General features: G+C 36.8%; 1 protein-coding gene across 8 annotated transcripts in view; it reads right to left on the bottom strand.

Annotated features, from left to right (window-relative positions):
* PHACTR2 (phosphatase and actin regulator 2) overlaps nt 1–21,923 on the bottom strand; it is a 362,779-nt gene that overhangs the window by 167,458 nt on the left and 173,398 nt on the right. Inside the window, exon 1 of one of the 8 annotated variants that reach the window (XM_072643499.1) lies at nt 2,133–2,587. The exons of 5 other annotated variants lie outside the window; for them this stretch is intronic. In XM_072643499.1, coding sequence (XP_072499600.1) covers nt 2,133–2,178 — 46 coding nt within the window. In that variant the 5' untranslated portion in view covers nt 2,179–2,587. Of the gene's footprint in view, nt 1–2,132; nt 2,588–21,923 lie in introns of those variants that run through there. 2 more of the 8 variants (XM_072643504.1, XM_072643503.1) reach the window with 2 other exon arrangements.

Genomic DNA, 21,923 nt, shown 5'->3' with positions numbered 1-21,923 from the left:
TCAGCATGCCTGGCAATCAGAGTTACCAGTCTACCTGTAAATATCTGTAAATACTTTTATAAGCATAGACCTGAAATTTAGAGAGAAGTTATTTATTTTCCTGGGAATCATTCAGAAGTAATAATCATTTCTATTTATTTGCAAATTATGTGATCTTTTGGTATAATCTTCCAGTAACATCCTACCTACTTTGACAACAAATCATGATCTGAAGGTGACAGCATATTTCAAAGTATGCCTGAAGAAGACAAGGCTGGCACGCCTAGAAAAGGAGTCCTGTGATAGACTAGGTGTCTAGCTAGGATCAGTATAGCTAATTCTGGAGAGGCTAATCACCAGGCAGCATAGAAAGTTATATACATTTCTGGGCTAAAAGGATTCTTGAATACCATCTACCAAAGTCAAAGGGTGCAATCTGCATCTATTGGTAAAGGAAATACACCACTGAAACTTCAGAACTTTTGGTACACTGGCTTTGTCATCAATTTTTAGTAAGGATTCTGTTATTTAGAAATTGTGCATTTTATGTTTTGGGAGATTCAGACAGCACAGTAAACTTATTTTAAAGCACTGATTTAATTCAAGACTTCTTTACTGGAGAAGATGAAAAAAAGAAAAACATAGTATTACCCTGGTTTCCAAGACACAAGGAAGAAAGAAGTCAGAATTCTTTTCAACTGAACAAAGGAAGTCACCACACTAAGTGGCTTACTTGCAAAAATCAAAGGTGTAGTAAACAAAAGTCACAAGATCAAAACGAGACGTCTTTGATGCCACATACCATTAAAACTGAACTTAACTAATAAGGAAACTAATTTTTTTTTTAATTCTTACTTTCTTCTTAGTAGAAAACTCATCATTTCTTTGGCACCAAAGTAAGCTCCAAGTAAAAGTTTACAATACTTCAGAGAACTAAGCTTTGCCTTCGGGGATATAAACAACACACAGAAAAGAATGTTAAGGTGAAAAAATATTTCCACAATTGAGCAAACAGATTATAACTCTTACTGGTATAGACTTAGGAATCTGTGTCTTGTCTCTTGGTCAAGTCTGCTCAAGTCTTTCTTTTTTTAAAAAATTAATTATCCATTCTATTCTAAGTTATCAAACAGGTTTCCAAGCATTTCTAAAATATTGAATATAAAAATACTTTCATTTATTTATTTTCTCATTGTCTCACCACGAAGTTGTTTATCCCTACACAGCTGGGGAAATGCCAGATGTGCCTTCCTTCCCTTTTTTGTTTAAAACACACACACACACACACACACACACACACACACACACACACACACACACACACACACTCTCTGTCTCTCTCTCTGTCTCTCTCTCTCTCTTTCTCTCTCTCTCTCTCTCTCCCCGAGAACACTCGCTCTTTTTACAACCCAGAAATATACTGGACAATTCTAAGAAATGTACTCTAACCCTTAGTAATAAAAGTGATGAGATTTTTTTGTTTTTGTTTCAGTCCTGAAGCTACAGTGTATAACAATAGGACATCATAAGAAGTGATTCCAATTTTTATAACTAGCTACATAAAAAGTTGAACTTTCAATTACAACGAGGAAAGGCAATCAACTATGAAGAAGCCTAATCAGTTGCTACAGATAAAAAAAAAGAATTCAGTTGTGAATTACTGTGTTGCTACATTGTACACAAAACCACAAATAGGTTTCTCCCGCTCCAAGCACTCGAAAACGTCTGGCTTAAGCCTTCCCCGTGCGCTTGTGTGAATGAGTTCATTTCTGATTTACCCAAATCAGATTCTGTTCTGAAGCAATCCAAATACCCACTAGAACAACGCATCTTTCCCCCAAAAGGGAGTCTGTACCTTTAAGGCAAAAAATCGGCTATAACCCCCTCAAAGGCATTCTACTTTTCTTTGACAAAGAATTCAGGATAGTTTCCCAAATAGGCTCACGGATGAGATTTAATAGGTCAGAAGGAAAATCAGCCTGGTGAAGTGGTGTCGTTGGCCTCAATTTTACATTTGCTCAAGTGCTGGAAAACAAAAGCGTTTGTAAAAAAAGGGAGCAGAGGAAGACAGAGAGAGAGAGAGAGCTGCATCTGGCTGGCTAGCCCGGCTGGACAGACAGCTGGAGGAAAGAGGCTTCTCCCTCCCTACTCACCACTAGAACGTTGCTCAGACAGCGTGGAGACTGAGGTCTGGCCCATTTCTGCACGTTAGCCGGCCAGGGGCCAGCAATCATGCAGTTCTCTCGTTCCTTTGCTCATGGATTCTTTCCCGGATGGGCTTCCAAAGGTTCATTTCACCTTTCCCGTAAAGCGCTTTCTAGTCGGAGCTCCCCTCGGTACCTCCCGCCGGCCTCTCACGCTTGTCTGAAAGTCCACCTCCTGTGGCAAACCCAGCTCCGCTGTTCCTGTTCCACTGAATGCCTGTCATTCCTCTATGCAGATTACCCGAGGTCAAAGGTCGTAGGGAGGGAGTCCCTAGCTGGTACAACTAGACCAGAGTTTGCTCACAGACCAGGACCCTCCCCTTTAACACAAAGGATTCCAAGTTAACTGATCCTAGAAGGTTTGAATGAAGAGAAATTCAACTACTTAGTCATGGAACTTAAGTGTAACCAAGATATGGTTTTTTTCCCTAAAGTTCTTGAAACTCTTGGTGTCCCCCTTATTCCCCATTGTTCCCCCTCCTCTGTTCCTTATGCAACATTACGGAGAGGTTATGGAATTCCCCCTTTTTTCTGACTGTTTTTCCCATTTAAAAAAAAAGTATTTCCCTTTAAAAATGCTGAAAAAAAAAACTGCCTCATTTAGGGAGTAACCATCCGGTATCTGAGTCAGGATTGGAGCAAATATGTTGCGCTGGGAGAGGCTGTGTGAGACTAACAATAACTCACCTAGCTTTCAGCACCTAAAACTGAAATCTTTGCTACTCCTATATCTTAGAAGGTACACTAATGAAATACTAAGAATAATTCACACTTCTGGAATATTTAAGAGTTTTATAAAGCACCTTCCTCCAAAATAATCCTCTGAAGTCAGTAGTGCAAGTATATAATGACTACCATTTAACAGACAAGGAAATTGAGGCTCTGAAAGGATAAATGACTTGCGTAGGATCACTCAGCAGAGCCAGCAAAGGAATTCATGTTTGTCCTGACGCCAGTATTCTTGCCATTATACTACATTGCCTCTTGGAAGAAAGATTTAAGGTGCTTCAAAATATTCTGGAGGGAAAAACTATTTTCAAATACCAAAATTGTATATAATTTTAAAAAAACAAAAATGCAACAATAAGTGAAAGGTTGAAAAAGATTGTGGCATGTTAACGTAACTGAATGCTATATATAATGCAGTGAAGACTGATAAGTAGAAGAAATACAAAGAAATTTTAAAAGACCTTTATCAAATAACATGAAACAAAAAAAAAGAATCAGAAGAATGATGTACTCGCTACTTATATAAGGAAAAGTAAACTAGACTGAAAGGACAAAGAATTATGATGGAAATTTGAAGAGACTGAAATATTAAGACAGCCATTAAGCAAAGTTTAGGTTGAACAATAGAAGATAGAATGCTGGAAGTCAGGAAGACCTGATTTAAAATCTGGCCTCAGACATTTAATCTGTGTTATTCTGGGCAAGTCACTTAACCTCTGCATGCCTCAATCCCCTGGAGGAGAAAATGGTGAACCACTTCAGTATCTTTGCAAAGAAAACCTTATGGACAATATGGTCCACAGGGGTCAGGAAGAGTCAGACACAACTGAACAGCACCACCACCATTGGGCAGTTAGGTGGTGCAAAAGATAGCTTTTTTCTGAGTTCAAATCTGGCTTTAGACATCTACTAGCTCTGTGACCCTGGGCAAGTCACTTAATCTTGTTTACCTCAGTTTCCATGGCAAATGTGTCAAATGAGCTGGAGAAGAAAATGGCAAGCCTTTCCAGGTCTTTGCCAAAAAATGGGGTCACAAAGAATCAGTCATGATTGAAAAGCAAAAACAAGCATAATTTAGGTTTTTTAGGTTGGTATTCAATATAATTTCAATATTTTTCATTTGAAAGAATACAAGAATCATACATTTTGTGGGAACCTGACCTAAAAATTGAACTGATGAATGGAGATCTATACCTGCATGTGATTTCCACTGTGATATTTGATTAGGTAGTGATCATCTTCCCACTACTAAATAGAAAGAAGAATTAATTTCTTGAAAATCTATGATAAGTTCTGTGGATAAAAGAGACCATGCACATGAAAAATACAGCATATATTAGTAGTTGACTGGTACCCTAAAATTCTATGTATAATTATTATATTATGCATTCGTTATATTATATTGTTAATATGTTACATTATGATTTTTCTTGATTTAAGCTATTAAGATATTTATGTATTTATAGAAAATACAAGAGAAAAATAGTCCATAAATAAAATACCAAATTTGCCTAATATTTCTGGTGATTAAAGTAAAAAAGAGCTCTATTTTATTTTGCTAAGCATAGCTCAGTCTTGAAAAATAATTTCTCTGTTTTTTTCTCTAGCTGTAAAGTGAAAAGATCAGCCAAATTTATCCAGCTAATTCAGGCCAAAATAATCTGCCTCTTTTTGCAACAAAGGCATTTTTTTTCCCTTTGAGTTTTCAGGTTGTCTATCAATATGATCAACTTTAAAAATTATGATGGATTATTCACTTCCCTTTGCTTTGGCAAGTTCCGACTTAAGATCCTCTGGCACTTTTCATGAAATCTGAGGAATGAGCTCAGATGTGAGTTCCAGACTAGGCAATCATCCTATCTCAATTTCCATCTATGTACATGACAAGCGCCTCCTTCTGGGCAAAAGGCTATTTTAGAACACCTGACTGTTCTCAAAGAACTCCAATGCTACACTAGAAGGACTGAAAGTGCTTCTTATTTCTATTCCTATTAAATTGATTTAATTATGAGGGCAGGTGAGGGGAAGGGACCTGGATCTGTAATTTCATCTATGTAAAGAACTCAGTAGCTTGTCTGCAACTTTACAATCCAAGAGCTTATCTTAGAATTGATAAGCGACACTTACCTTTCCAGGCTCATTTCATACTATTATTCCTTTTCACATACTATGTTCTAGCCATACTAGCCTACTGCCACCTATACCTAAAACTTAACTTGTCTATCTATGAGTAAGCCATTAAGCATTTATTAAGAGCCTACTGTGCACCAGGCACTGGGTTAAACTCTGATGATACAACTCCAACACAGTGAGGTAGTAATAAGCTTCCTTTTTTATCTGCTCCATAACTATTGTATTAATTTCAAAATCCCATTATGTACAGGAAACCTTTATCAATCCTTCTCAATTCTAATGCCTGCCTCCTGTTAGTTAAAGTGAGGCTGGTGACCTGCACAGCCCTCCCTCACTCAAAACAAAGTCAAGTGCAAGTCATGTCATCATTTCTCTGATGGCATGGTCTTCTTCGACAACAAAGCAAAGGACAAACACACACACAAAAAAAACCCAAATGTGTATTTGTTTACTTGCTATCTCCCCTAATTAGACCTGTCCTTTGCCTCTTTTTTTGTATCCCCAGGGACTGGCACATAGTAGGCACTTAATAAATGTTTATTGACTGATAAGCTTCAAATTTCCAAGGAGATTGGATAACCCTGGGGGCTAATACTCTAGGATTTTGTAAATATACACATGGACACCTTATACTGAACTCTTTATAATTTTGTGAAGCTATATTGCTCTCAACCCTACAAAAGAAATGAGATTCCTTCCCCATTTGGGAGTACCGCCAAGTGCTTGATCATTTCAGTTGCCCTTCTCTGAACATTCTTCAGTTCAACTATACCTTTAAAAATTTTTGAGCACCCAAGATGGAAAAAAAAAATAAAGTATGCATTAAAATTCTGAATAAGAACAGGACATTAGATTCTATTTTGTTTCCAATAACCTTCCCTAATTATATTTAGTATTTTGTTCCCCTTTCTGACCAAAGCAATGTATTATACTTTCTCCAGAGTGCCTACAAAGGCTTCTAACTCCCTTGAAACATGTCATTTATAAAAGAATAGTTTAGATTACTTTTCATCAAAATTATCTTCTACTTTTCCCTCATCAAATTTCATCAGCCACTTTGCTGCCCACTCACAGTTTCATGATGTTTCTTCAGGTTTATGGCTGATAGATTTAATGTTTCTGTCCCAGGAAGAGTTCAGCGTCACTTAATTCCTTAGAAATTCTCCTGTACTCTACTTCTTCCCAGTCATTTGAAATTTTTAAGAATCAAATGTCCGGAGCCATCAAGCGCTTTAGACATGTGAAGAGTCATGCTGTTAAGAACTCAGAACCACCAGAGATTGGTGAATACATATTCCTTTGTGTTCATACATTTTGTTAATTATATCCTTTATCACTTTAGCAGCATGCATGCTTGTTTGTGATGTGGTATAGCCTGCTCAAGCCCACCATTCCCCTCTCCACTGATGTTTGGGTGATCCTCAACTTCAGTTCTTTACAGATCTTAGTACTCTGTGACTTGCCTCCACAGTACATCACTGGAAGAATATTGGTATTACAAGGATAGTCCTCTGTTTCAGGGACAATGTTGGGATTATTAAAGAACTTTTCATTTTCCCAAAGGCAAATCAGCATATTCTTTTCTACCTTTTCAGTTATGGGCACAGCTCCTTGTCTTTTTGCAGTGTCCATTCAAGACATATTTTTGTGCTAAACAAGCTCTAAGAGTTGACCATCTGTACATATAGACTAGACAGTAGGAATTCTTTATGCACTTGGTTTTTCCCTGTGTGGGCTGAAAAACTGAACTCTTGAGTGATTGAGGGGTAGAAGGTGGGAGTGGTAGCTAGCATGTATTAAGTGCCTCCTATCTGCCAGGCCTTGAACTAAGCACTTCACAAATATTATCTCATTGTGGACATTATTTAGGAGGTTTTATAGTACTATGGAACTTGATGCACTCAGCACAATTTTATTTACAAAGAGTAGTATATGGAAGATTTCAGCATCTATACGAAAGTCTTTTCAACTTGGGATCTGGGCTGGATCTCCTCCATAACAGTAGCAAAAACCTTTGACTAGCATGCTATGTTAAGGGAGCCTGTTTTATGACTTGCTTGATAATAACAAAGAGTTGAACAAGATTATCTCTATTGTTATATCTTTTAAGGAATCTTGTATAATTTTGACATATGTGTGGAAGACATTCTAAGATAACATTTAAAGTAGCATTTACATGGTTGACTGACCTATCCTTTTGTATGGTCAATTAACAATAAGCACAGTGGAAACTTTAATTCTCTACATATTGGTGGTTCTCAAAGGATGGTCAGGAGGTTTTGCAGCTCCCTAAAATACTTTCAGGAGAATCTGCAGGTCAAAACTATTTTTATAATAATACTAAGACATTTTAATTTCTAACATGATAAATTTAGACAGACATAACCAAATAAATAAAAGGCATTGAGTCATCAATAATTTTTAAGAGTATAAATGGATCCTGAGACCAAAAAATTTTAGAACTCATGTTCTGCATCATTAAATCAATTGTACAGTTGCAAAGATATGGTCTACTTTGCAATACTAACTCTAAGACCCTGCCTACTCTCTTCTAATACCCTCATCAAGGAGGCCCTTGATATGTGTGTGTGCTTGTGTATTATTCTCATAAAAATTTCTTATAGATGGCAATATAGGCATATGTGTCATTACTGATGTTCTCTTGACTGCCTTTTAAAAAAAATAAGAAACAAAAGTTCTTTCAAATACCTTTGGTATTCCTTCAGATACCTTGAGAATCCCTTAATATCTTCAAAATTTTGTCATCTTCAATCATGGTCCTGCCCCATATATGGTTTAGTGGGTTTAGTACCATTGCTTTTTTCATCTTTATACTCTTCTATATCATTCTCATATACTCAAAAAGTCCATGGAAAAATAAGCTGTTAGCGTTCCAGTGTGGTAGTTTCACTGACCATGATATTGAAAAGTGTTTATTATAAAAATCTTTACAAATCTTTTTTCATTTCTCATTTCTGGGGGGGGGTCTTCATTTTAGTTACATCATTAATTGTGCTTTCGCAGGATAATTTTACTTAACTCTGTCTCTTGGTAACCTTGTTTCTTCCTTCCAACACTTCTTACCATTTTAAGAGGTGATACTACTCATGATCTTCCACTACCCTTCTATGTAATGTTTATAATTTTTTGTGATATTGTTTGGTGCTTGCCAAGCTCAATGCTTCCCAATTGTTTCAATCAAAGAAAGTTGTTGTTGTTTGTCCTATGTTTTCTAAGAGGACCAATGACATCACAGCTAATGTCTTGACTTGCAGGTGAATCATATTCTTTATGTATAGGGTCTTAGGCTTTTGAGTTATCTATAAGCCTTTTACCTCTCTCATTCCTCACTTCTCTATTTTGGTAGACTTGCACTTAATAGGTGCTTAAAAAGTGTTTGCTGAGTTTATTGTCCAGACTCTAAATACAATGCTATTTCCAAAAGTAAAAGGTATGTGTAATATACAAACTAGTCAATCACTATTTTGAGACCATAGTACTTTGTATTTCTCCTATTCCCCTAAATATCCACTTTGCATTAGAGCCATTTGTAAACCAGTCTCATCCCCTAGTTGGAAGACTGGTTTCTTGAAGGTAGGTGCATTTTTGAATCTTTGTGGTCTGCCATATGCATAAGTACTCTAAGTCAATATTTGCCTCAGTTTCCCCAATTGTAAAATAGAAATAATAATAGCACCTATTTCCCAGGGCTGTTATGAGGATCAAATGAAGTAATATTTTTAAAAAATGCTTAGCATAGTGCCTGGAACATAGTAAGTTCCATATATCTGCTACTGTTTATATATACATATATGTATATACATACATATCACATGGATGCAGAGATGTGGAAGTGTTTCATAGGTGCTTGAATGTCTCATTGATCAGTTTATATCAATTTTGAACTGCTAGATAGCACAAACTAATTTTTTTTTGCAGGGGGAGTTAGTATTTATACACTTATATAAGGTGCCATGTACATGGTAGGCCCTTAATACATATTTATTGAACTGAATTTGAAGGAAATTCCTGTTCTGATCAAATAGAATTCAACATATTTTATTTAAGGGCTTTTGTATAAGATGCTGGTGATTCAATGATAAAAATAAATAACTCTTGTTCTCAAGGAATTTATATTCTACTGGAAGAGTCGTACTATCTTAAAAGGTAAATTCTATTTTGCTACAATATACTTTTTAAAAAATAAATTTGTTTCAAAATCTTTTGTTTTCAACATTAAGTTTCCCCCTGCATCTTTTCCCTTCCCAGAAAGTCATCCTTCATAATCCAGGTTAAAAAAAATGAAAAAGAGAAATAAAAGCCTGCAAATTGATCAATGCATTGTAAAACACTGACATGACATACAATGCACCATATCTCTCCTGCTATCTCTGCAAAGGAATGGGGAGAGGTGTTTTCTCATATCTCTTCTGCCAAGCCAAGCTTGTAAAACATATTTTTCAATTTGAATTTGTGAATTTGTCAGTTACTGGAACTTCATGATAATACCCATTTAATTTAGATAAATCTGAAGACAGCCAGTGGGAGCTGTCAGTTTATGCCTAACAAATATTTGGTCATAAACACACCCCTGTACCTAGCCAAGGTGGTGAACTGGACAAAGGAAAACATATTTTCTCTGACAGGAGCCTTAGAACTCCTCATAGAAGAGAAATACAACATTCCACAAGTGTTAGCACAGGAAATAAACCTGTAAGACTGGCTTTTTCCCCTCATTGTTCTCTTAATTTGTGTAAGTGCTGTGAATAAAAGCCTTTTTCCAGTTTGTAGTCTTCCACAGATGGGTTTGTTTTTGTCCTGGAGTTTTTTTTTATTTGCTGCTTTCTTGTATGGCAGTGATTGGAAGGTCCCTTAACCTATGAGAATCCCTGAGGGCTTCTGTCTAGAGAGGGTGATGACACATATTGACTGAACAGAACAATGAGAAGAATAGATGAGAAAACAAAGCTCTCAGTGGGGAGCAGAAGGAAGACTAGCCTTGGAGTCAAAGCACATAGGTTTGAATCTTGGCTCTACTCCATATTATCCATGTGATATGTATGTATATACATATATGTATATATAAACAGTAGCAGATATATGGAACTTACTATGTTCCAGGCACTATGCTAAGCATTTTTTAAAAATATTACTTCATTTGATCCTCATAACAGCCCTGGGAAATAGGTGCTATTATTATTTCTATTTTACAATTGGGGAAACTGAGGCAAATATTGACTTAGAGTACTTATTAGTATGGATCAAGCACTGTGCCAAACACTGGAGATATAAATGCAAGCAAAAAAAGTCAGACCTTATCCTCAAGGAAGTTACATATTAATGGGTGAACATAATATGTAAAAGAAAGCTGGGGATGGGGAAAGGAGTTGGGGAGGAGAAAAGCTGCTGTGAAGGAAATGGAAAAGTTCAGAGAGAGAGAAAGAGTAAAGAACAGAGTACAGGAAGCATGTAAAGGACACCTGAAGAAATGGCAGTGTGGGCCAAGAACTCATCAATCAGAAAAGTGGGGCACAGAGTGGCCGGGAGGCATCTCCAGGCTATAAAGGTCCTGGGAATCACTGAATCAACAAGTATTTATTAAGTATTCATGAGGTGCGAGGAACTGTGCAAAGCACTGAAGACTCAAAAATAAAGCAAAACTTTGATTTTTCTTTCAGAACTGTCAGAACATATTATAGGAAAGGAAATAGAAACTCAGGTTTCCTAGCATTTGGACTAGTGCTCTTTGACTAGTACTGAGCTATTTTCAGAATCACAGGATCTCAGACTCTGAAGAGACCACCAAGGTCACCTCATCCAACCCCAAATGGTCAGAAACTGCTTCTCTAACCCTAACAAGTGCTCATCCATTTAACTGTTTAGGGTGGCAACAAGCCCTGTCCTGTCCTCAGAGTCTGGTATTACTTGTACCTTTGTCCTTTAGACTCACATTTACTCCAAGTTTCTACTCAAGTATTAGCCCTTCCTCCTGAAATCTACAGGTGAAGCTGTTTGGTTGTTTTCCATCTTTACCCATTATTTAATATTTAAAGAGTACCTACTATGCACATTTAATGATGTGAAGCTAGATCCCATCTATCAGTACAGACCTTGAAGGCTTTCAGTGGATTTCACCATTTAAGTAGCCACAATGGCATCCACTGTGAGGCGGAAGCTCAAATCAGGAGCACTAACTCCAGACCAAACTGAGAGTCTCAAGAATTATGGGAATGTCAGAATTAGAAAGGACCTCAGAAGTCATCCTGCTCCAATTTGTACGTGAACAAGAATCTTCTCCATAATATTCCTGGAAAGTTCTTGAAGACCTCTAGTGATGGGAAGCAGGCAGCTCAGGCTCAGTGGGCTTGGAGTCAGGAAGATCTGGGTTCAAATTTAGCCTCAGACAGTTATTAGCTGTATTATCCTGGACAAGTAACTTAACCTCTTTTTGCTTTAATTTGCTAGAGAAGGAAATGGCAAAACACTCCAGTATCTTTGCCAAGAAACCCCATGGATAATATTGGCTTACTATGGTCCATGAAGGTCACAAAGAGTTGGACATGACTGAGCAACAGCAACAAATGATGGAAAACTTACTATTTACCAAAATACTCTTTGTCATTTCTAATTATTTGCAAGTTTCCTCTAACTGAGAAGTATTCTTTGGTGATTACATACTAAAGTCTCAGCAATACAAACACTCTTTTCCTTGAAAATGGTCTAATTTAGTGCTCTTTTGCTAGGTTTGGGTATAAGTTTTTGAAAAACTGAGTATGTTTTCAGGAAGTAACTTTGTGACCAGATTCACTGTAAAAAAAACTATAGTTAGAAAAAATAAGTCAACAAAATAAGAACATTAGAAATGAGACAGTTATTAAGTCCATGTTTCTTTCTGGCATTGTACTCACTTCTCTAAGTTTTGCTTTCTGGGACAAAGCAGTAAAAATCTAATTCCTCTTTCACATGACAGAACCTCACGTGCTTGAAGATAGTTAATAGATTTCCTCTAAATCTTCTTTTCTACAGAATAACCAAGGCTTCAACTCATTCCACATGGTACCTTTTGGTATTTCCAACACCTAGACCTTCTGTATCTTTAACCATGAAGGATACAAAATAATTTGGCTATGTGGTTGTAGAAACATGTCACATATATATATTGTATCCTCCACCTGAAAAATCCTTGAAGGCTGAACTTTTTTTTTCTTTTTCATTTTCCTGTCTCGAATACCCAGCACAGTGCCATTGAATTAAAGATGAACTTCCCATAACAGAAGAATTGTATTTACCATCTGTACAGCAATTTAGCATATTATACAGTATCTTTTCCACCTAGTTGTTCCACATGTGAAAGTGCTCGATGACTTTCAATCAGCAGAGATTTCCTTTATGTCTATCAATATAATTCAAATCTCAAAAAATGTCCTTGTGGATTAGCTAAATTTACCGACCTTTTAAATTGCGGGTAAATTCATTACCATGGTGTGCATTGAAAGAACATAAACTAATAAATAATAACATTAGCCTATGTATAACATACCTCCAAAGATAAATGTTTTATAAAAATCAAACTAAAATTATGAATTATTACAGCTAGAAGGGATTTTAGAGATTATCTAATCCAATATCTTCATTTTACAGATGAAGAAACTGATCGTCTGAAATATGAGGAGACTTGACAAATGTCATATTAATTATATCAAAATCAAAATGTCATAATAATTTGTGGCTGAGCTGGGTTTGAAGGCAGGTCCTTGACTCTAATTTCAGAATATCACTCTCCTTCCCACCCACCCAAGATGGGACCAGCTCATATCATAGAATTCAAAGATAAATACAAGTAGATTATTCTCTACATTAGGTAATCAATGGAACTATTTGTCTTTGATATAGATAATTAAAAAGCCACTATCAGAATTCACAAAGAAATGTTTTTCTCCTTTTTGTGGCAAAAATATTAAGAAAGCAACTGAAGAGAATCGCTAACATAAATGATGAAATTAGCAAGAAGTTAGAGGAACTGACACAGCGTTACCAGGAAAGGAAAAATTGTTTTCCCTGACTTCAGAGAAAATGATGTAGATCCAGTTCTCAATGCTATTTAAAAATATAGTGCTCCAATAATTCCATATACTATGACTAAAAACAGATGTAAAGTTCAAGCACATTGTTTATTTCAATTTTCCCCAGAGTAAACATCTATCCTTAATGTTTTTCCTTTGTAGTATACTTCTATGGGTATAACACCAAAGGGAACCAGAAACATAATCACTAGTTTCTCCTTTCTAATTGACTTCAGTTCAGCTGTTATTTGCTTTTTCTACCCATGACTTTCTTTTCTTTTTTAAAACAGCAAATCAACCACAAAGTTAGTTACTGAAAACAAACTCAGTTATTAGAAAACTTAGATTCAAACCTAAAGAAAGGACTCCAAATTATACTCTCTCCAGAGAAAGGGATGCACATAGGCAAAGTTTTAGAACATTAAGTGTTACAATAACCACAAATTCATTCTTAGTTAGGGAAAGTTGACAAATTTTCCAAGCAGATGGGGAAGGGGGGGGAATCAAAAGGGGAGGTAGCTTGCTGGAGTTCTAATTCAGAATTTTACTAAGATGATTTATTTAAGAAGAAATCATGTGATCATACAAATAAAGAAATGAACACATAAAATAGGCTTGGATTATCACCACTACAAATAAACAGCCTAGTTGGCATAGTAGATAGAGCATTTGACAGAGTCAGGAAGACATGAGTTTGAATCTTGCCTCAGACACTAACTAGGCTAATCTCTTAGCCTCAGATTTTTTATTTATGGTAATGGAGATAATTAAAATACCTACCTCCCTGCATTGCTTTCGAGGATCCAGTAAGATAATATATGTAAAATGTTTTGAAAATCTTAAAGTGATATGCAAATGCTAGCTATTATTTTTGTTTTCCACACCAAAGTAACAAAGCTTCCTTATTTAATACTTTCTATTCATTACCTTTCTAAACATTAGGCTTCCAATAACAAGACTGTGCCAAAAAAACATTTAAAGTTAGAAGATTGTTCAACTGTGATGGGACCCGACACACAAACCAAAGCCAAGAGGAACACTGGGGAAGTCATATTACTTCTCTTGGCCTTATTTGCATATTCTCTAAAACAAAACTCAATCATTCCTAAAGTTGCTTCCAAACCTAATCTATAGAAACAGAATGAGGTTGGAAATTAAATATATCCCAGGATGGGGGTGGTGGGGAGTGAGAGATGTGATCACTGAGCAAAAGTTAGTGATGTTTGGAAGATTATAGAGAACAGAAAGGGACAGAACTGGAATACATTCCCATCTCTCAGGTCAAGGTATTTCCTCTGGCTGTTTCCATACCTAGAAAACTGTCCCTTTTCAACTCTGACTACTGACATCCCTGGCTTCCATTAAGCCCCAACTAAAATCCCATCTTTTATAGGAAGCCTTTCCCAACCCTCTTAAGCCTTTCCTCACTTAATGATTTCTTGTTTATCCTTTATATAGCTTGCTTTGTACATATTTGTTTCCATGTTGTCTCCTCTCTAGATTGTAAGCTTCCTAGGGACAGGAATCAGCTTTTACTTCTTTTTTTTTTTTTTGGATCCCCAGTGCTTAGCACTGATTCTGCCACATATTAGGCACTTAATAAATGTTTATTGATTGATTGATTAGGGCAAATGTCCCCAATTCAAATGAAAAAAACTGTACAGACTATATGTCAATGAGCTTGGTTTTCATTCCTGACAAAATTCAAGAATGTACTATCAAAAGGGTGGTTAGTGAATATCCAACAAGGGAAACATTGGTCACCGTGATCCAGCATAATTTCATAATGAATGTCATGTCAGACACTTTCTTTTTTTGACAAGGTTACTGGGTTGGTAAATCAAGTGAACGCTACAGCTTAGCTAGATAATGGTAAACCATATGACAAAGTCTATTACATGGTGGCAAGATGTATACTAGATGATAACGCAAGTAGATGAGAGATTCAAAATTGCATGAATGACCAGACCCAAGATTCATCATTAGTGATTTGATAGGAACTTGGAATGAGATTACCAGTGGAATGACCAGGTGAATGAACTTTACATCTGCTTAGTCCTGTCTTGTTTAATATTTTTATCAATGACTTGTATAAAGGCACATATGATTTTCTAATCAAAATGATGACATAGACTAGGAGGGATAGCTAAACAGACTGGATAACAGGATTCAAAAACCTCAACAGGTTAGAATATTGAACTGAATCTAATTAACTAAAATGTAACTAATTAAAACCCAGGTCTGAAACTCCCTATATGACCTTGATTCTTTTTTGAAGAGGACCAGTGATATCACAGGTGATGTCTTGACTTGCAAGTGAATTGGATTTAAGTTAATCAGGGTTGCACAAAATAATCAGCCTCTTTCTCTCTTCCAGAATCAGTGGCAGGACAAAAGTCAAGATGAGTGATAATGGCCTGGGATGCAGAGGATGACCAATGTCTGACAAAGCTCTAAGAGGTCTATCATACCTGCTTCAGCCACCATTGGAATAAATTATTCTCATCCACCCATTCTGTTGGGGGAAGTCTTCATATGCTTGGGGTAGATATTCCCTGACTCACCAACAGGTTAAAGGTCTATTGGTTACCCTCAAACTGGTTTTAGCCCATCTGCTGAGACAATTTTACTAGGGTATAGCCACTGTGCATATTAAAGTTTCTTGGAGCCACAGGTGAGACTTGGGTGACAGGTGGACACCAAAGGTGGATGAGTAGCCTTGAAAAAGGCTCAGCAAGTTCTCACACCAGAGGTGCTAGTCCTCCCTGAAGACCCCATATACTCCTACTTCCATAAACATTTAGTGCTACCCTTAGGTTCAAAAAAATCAAATTTACAAGTACAAAGGAGAAATATGGTTAGATACAAAAATATATATATAAAGGGGTGGGAATGGTTAGACAACACTTTGCCTAAAAAAGATCTATGTGATTATCATAGGCTGTAACAACATGATATAATAGTTTGATATAATAGTCAATAAATAAACAAAAATGTAGGTTGCATTGAGAGGTATACTGTCCAAGAATAAAGAGGTGATAGTCTTGCTGCACTCTGCCCTAGTCAAACATCATTTGGAGTTTGCATCTAATTCTGGGCAACACATTTTAGGACATATGTTGTTAAACTGGAGAATTCCCAGAGGAGGACAAACAGTGAAGGGCCTGGAATGTATAAGGGCCAAGACAAAAAGACTTAGAGGCTGACTATCCCTGTCTTCAAGTATTTGAAAGTCTGGCATATGGAAGAGCAGCTAGTTGGTATGGTGGATAGAGCACTGGGCCTGGAGTTGGAAGATCTGAGTTCAAATCTGACCTCAGACATTTACTAGCTGTGTGATCCTGGGCAAGTCACTTAACCCTGATTGCCTTAGTTGTCTCATCTGTAAAATAACCTGAAGAAAGAAATGGCAAATCATTCCAGTATCTTTGCCAAGAAAACCGCAGTCAGAGAGTCAGACAGGACTGATTAACTGAGGACAGATATGTGGAAGAAGGATTAGACTTGTTCTGCTTAGCCCTAGAAGGCAGAAATAGGAACATTAAGTGAAAGCAGCAAAGAAATAAATTGTTGTTTGACGTCAGGAAAAATTTCCTAACAGAACTATCAGAAAAGGGAAATAAGATATCTCAAGAGGTAATGGATATCCCCTTTTTGAATCCTTTCTCCCCTCCTACTTGAGATTTTCAAACAAAAGTTGGATGATCTTTTTTTCTACTTTTAAAAAGTGCAATATTTTATTTTTTCCCAATTATGTTTAAAAACAATGCTTAACATTCATTTTAAAAAAATTTGAGTTCCAAATTCTTTTCCTTCCTTCTTTCCCTCCTCCCACCCCCAGGGAGAAGGCAAGCAATTTGATATAGGTTATACATATGCACTCATGAAAAACATATTTCCATGTTAGTCATGTTGTGAAGGAAAACAGACAAAAAAACCCAAGAAAAATAAAGAAAAAGTACACTTTGATCTGCATTCAGACTCTGTCAGATGGATAGATAGGATTTTTCATCATAAGTCCTTCAGAATTGTCTTGGATCATTGTATCACACGAATAGTTAAGTTGATAATCATATAATATTGCTGTTATTGTAGACAGTGTTCTAGTACTGCTCATTTCACTTTGCATCACTTCATGTAAGTCTTTCTAGGTTTTTTCTTAGAGCATCCTGCTCATCATTTCTTGTAGCACAGTAGTATTCCACATAGATTACTTTTATCAGGTATATGGTAGAGAGGTATCTCAGGTTTCTGCATGCTCAACTAGACGCCTGAGGTCCATTTCAACTCAGATTCTATGATATCATCCTCATGGACACTTCCTCCTAAGTGATACTATATAAGGGAGCTATATATTGTTTACTCAACTCTGGCCTTTGATCTGAAAGTTTCAGAGTTCTCATGGTTGGACAAGTCTGCTATGTACTCCAGAGATAAGAATGTTTAGATCCCAAAGAAGGCAAATGAAATATATCCCTCCTATTTCTTTGCAAGGGTTGGGATTTAGGGAAAGACCATGGGTATAGAACACTGCATTTAATGTCAGACCAGTTAAATGTGAAAGTTAGTTTTGTTGAGAAATGTCTTTTCTTCCTCTTTTTATTTTTACTGTATTTGGGGGAATATCTCTATGGGACAGTGGGGGTGGGGGACAGGGACTCAATGAGAATTGTAGGTTATGTTAAAAAATGGTGAATAAAAGTATTTTTAAAAATTTGGGGATTACAAAACACTTTTCACACAAATAAAGTCAGATCTACAAAATTGGAAAAACATTAGTTGCTCATGGGAAGGCTGAGCTAATATAACAAAAATGACAATTCTGCCTAAATTAATTTACTTATTCAGTGTCATAGCAATCAAACTACCAAAAAATATTTTATAGAGCTAGGAAAAAATAACAAAATTCATCTGAAAAAACAAAAGGTCCAGAATATCAAGGGAATTAATGAAAATAAATGCTAGAGAAGATAGCCTAGACATATCAGATCTTAAATTGTATCATAAGGCAGTAATCATCAAAACTACTTGGTACTGGCTAATAAATAGAGTGGTGGATCAATGGAATAGGTTAGGTACACATGACACAGTAGTCAATGACTACAGCAATCTACTGTTTGATAAACTCAAAGACCCCAGCTTCTGAGATAAGAATTCACTATTTGACAAAAACTGCTGGAAAAAAAAGTATGGTAGAAACTAGGCATAGACCAACATCTTACACTGTATACCAAAATAAAGTCAAAATGGGTACACAAATTAGATATAAAGGCTTATACTATATGCAAACTGGGAGAGCAAGGAATAATTTACCCATCAGATTTATGGAGAATGGAAGAATTTATGACCAAGCAAGAGATAGAGAACATTATGAAATGCAAAATAGATAATTTTTATTACATTAAATTAAAAAGTTTTGGCACAAATAAAGCCAATGCAACTGAGATTCGGAGGGAAGCAGAAAACTGGAAAGAATTTTTATAGCCAGTGTCACTGATAAAGACCTCATTTCTAAAATATGTAGAGAACTCAGTCAACTTTATAAGAACACGTCATTCCCCAATTCCCCAATAAATGCTCAAGGATATGAAGAGGCAGTTTTCAGAGGAAGAAATTAAAGCTATCTACAGTCATTACAATCATATGAAAAAATTCTCTAAATCACTACTGATAAGAAAAATGCAAATAAAAACAATTCTGAGGTACCACATCATACCTAACTGATTGGCTACCATGACAAAACAGGAAAATGATCAATGCTGGAGAAAATATGAGAAATTGGGACACTAATGCATTGTTGGTGGAGTTTTGAACTGATCCATCTATTCTGGAGAACAATTTAAAACTACACCCAAAGGCCTATAAAACTGCATATCCTTTAACTTAGAAATATCACTTCTAGGTCTATATCCCAAATAGATCATACAAATGGGAATAGAACCCACATGTATAAAAAATTTATAGCAGCTCTTTTTTGTGGTGGCTAAGAATTGGAAATTGAGGGGATGCCCATCATTTGGAGAATGGCTGAACAAGCTGTGGTATATGAATGTAATGGAATGCTATTGTGTTATAAGAAATGATGAGCAGGCAGACCAGAAAAACTTGGAAAGATTTATATCAACTGATGCTGAGTGAAGTGAAGAGAATGAGAACATTGTACACAGTAATAGCCACATTATGCAATGACCAACTTTGATAGACTTCTCTCTTCTTAGGATCTAAGACAATTCCAAAAGATTCATGATGGAAAATGCTGTCTACATCCAGAAAAAGAACTATGGAGTCTGAATGCAGATTGTGGTATATTATTTGCTCTCTCTCTTTTTTTCTTCTTTCCCACGGTTTCTCCTATTGGTTCTAATTCTAACTAATTCTACCTTTGTGAAAATTGGTTTAATATGAATGTATATGTTGTATCTATTTACACACTGCCTTAGGGTGGGGAGAGAGGAAAGATGGGGAGAAAATGTGGAACTCAAAAATCTTATGGAAGCAAATCTTGAAAACTAAAAATTAATTAATTAATTAAAAAACAATTTTTGGAGCCAAGAATGACAGTCTTGCTGATGGATCATCAAACACTTGTCTATTCTTTATCTACTATGTCCAATAAATAATTCAACCCTTGTGGTAGCTGTGTCAAATAGTTCCTTTACACAAACCCAGGAAGAACATGGCCACTTGGACTAGTTCAGGGTTGAACTAGGCACAAAAGGCAGAAGTTATAAAGAGGTAGAAATTGATGTAAGGAAAAAAAAATCCTAACAATCAGAACTTCCCCAAAGTGAAATGGAGTCTCTCAGAAGGCTGAATTTTTAGTGAAGGTCTTAAAGTGGATAGTAAATGACCAGTTGGAGAGGCAATTGAAGGACCTTCTGAAAGGAGGGTGAAGATGGTTTCTCAGATCCCTTTCAAATCTAAGATGTTGTAAATTTCTTTGTCCAATAACCACCTTTCTCTACTCCTGTTGAAATTCTCTGACTATGTTAACCCCAAAGTCCTCTTCAACCTCCAAATTTTCATTAGCTTTCTCTAATGAATTTAAGTACAATGGTAAGAGTGGAAGGAATAAGAGGGGCGGAGTGGGAGCAATTACTCACCTAAGATCTTAGACAAACTCCTTCAAATACCTCTAAAAAGAGAATCTGACCAAATTTTGGAGTTGCAGAATCCAATAGGAGACAGACTGTGGCAGATTTACAGACCATGACAGACTGAAAGATCAACAGGAAGGATCTGTTTCATGGGGGTGAGCCCACAGAACACAGCACAGGGAGTCCCCCAGCAGTGTGATCGAGCAGGAAACTCCCAGGGTGGCCTCAGGCAGCAACAGCATGGCAGAAAGGCGGAGTGGCAGCCCAGGGCAGGAGACCAGCAGAGCGAGTGAGTGACAGCCACTGAGCCCCAGATATCATCTGCAGCCATTCCCAAGACTTTCAGCCAGCAGATTAAACGTCTGTAAGTCACCCTACTTGATCTTCTGGGAGCCAAAATGGCAGAGTGATCAGTAAATGCTCTCTCCCCCTCCCCTTATTGACCTCTAAAGAATCATAAAACATTTCCCCAGAAAAATCCTGGATCACTGGGAACAGTTGAAGGGGCAAATAGTCTGGTAGCACTTGAGGCTTGGAAAATAACTAAGGGAGATTCCTTTTACTGTGGTGGAGGCTAACCAGAAGGAGAGGAGCACCAGAGGAGTTGGAAACTCGCACTAAGACCCAGGCATTCCTCAGCGCTAAAAGAGGAGCCACAGAGGGGGTGGCAATTCACTCTAGGACCCAAGCTTGAGCTGAGCTTGCCTTTGCTCTAGCTCCGCTGAGGAGATCTCCCGTGAACAGACCACCCCTCCCCCCCACTTAAAAAGCTAGCCCCAGGTGCTAAGATGGTAAATACAAAACAAAATGAAAAACAAAGGCACCTGCCCTTAGCTTTCCCACACTAGCAGCTCAACAACAAGTTTTCTAGCTTCTGACTGAAAGAACAAGAGGCCACAGCACACAAAGCCTCACCATCATGAGCAAGAAGAAGCAGAGCAAGCAGGAAAAGATCATAGACTCTTTCTATCGGGATAAGGACCAAAGCACGATTGCCAAAGAGGTCAGTATTGAGACTGTACTCCCATCTGAAACTTCAGAAGGGACTATGAACTGCTCGCATGCACAGAGAGCACCCCTGGAACAGCAGAAGAAGGAAATAGAAAAAAAAATGACAAATGGTTTTGAAAGTATGAAAAAAGAATTCACTGAAGAGAACAACTCTTTGAAAAGGAAAATTGAACAAATGGAAAAGGAAGTACAAAAACTTACTGGAGAAAATAAGTCCTTAAAAGGAATAATTGGACAGATGGAAAAGGAGATGCAAAAGTTATCTGAAGAAAACAATCTGATGAAAATTAGAATTGGACAAGTAGAAGCTAAGGACTCTATGAGACATCAAGAATCCATCAAAGAAAATCTAAAGAATGAAAAGATAGAAGAAAATGTAAAATATCTAACTGGAAAAACAACTGAGCTGGAAAACAGATCCAGGAGAGAAAATTTAAGAATTATTGGCCTACCAGAAAGCCATGATAAAAAAAGAATCTAGACAATATCTTCCAAGAAATCATCAAGGAAAACTGCCCAGAAGTGCTAGATCCAGAGGGAAAAATAATCATTGAAAGAATCCACTGTTCACCTCGTGAAAGGGATCCCAAACTAAAAACACAAAGAGATATTGTTGCAAATTCCAAAATTATCAAGTGAAGGAGAAAATTCTACTAGCATCCAGAAAGAAACCATTCAAATATTGAGGAGCTACAGTCAGGATCACA

The sequence above is a fragment of the Notamacropus eugenii genome, chromosome 2, assembly GCF_028372415.1.
Source record: "Notamacropus eugenii isolate mMacEug1 chromosome 2, mMacEug1.pri_v2, whole genome shotgun sequence".
Taxonomy (NCBI): domain Eukaryota; kingdom Metazoa; phylum Chordata; class Mammalia; order Diprotodontia; family Macropodidae; genus Notamacropus; species Notamacropus eugenii.
This window is presented reverse-complemented; position numbering and strand designations above follow the sequence as displayed.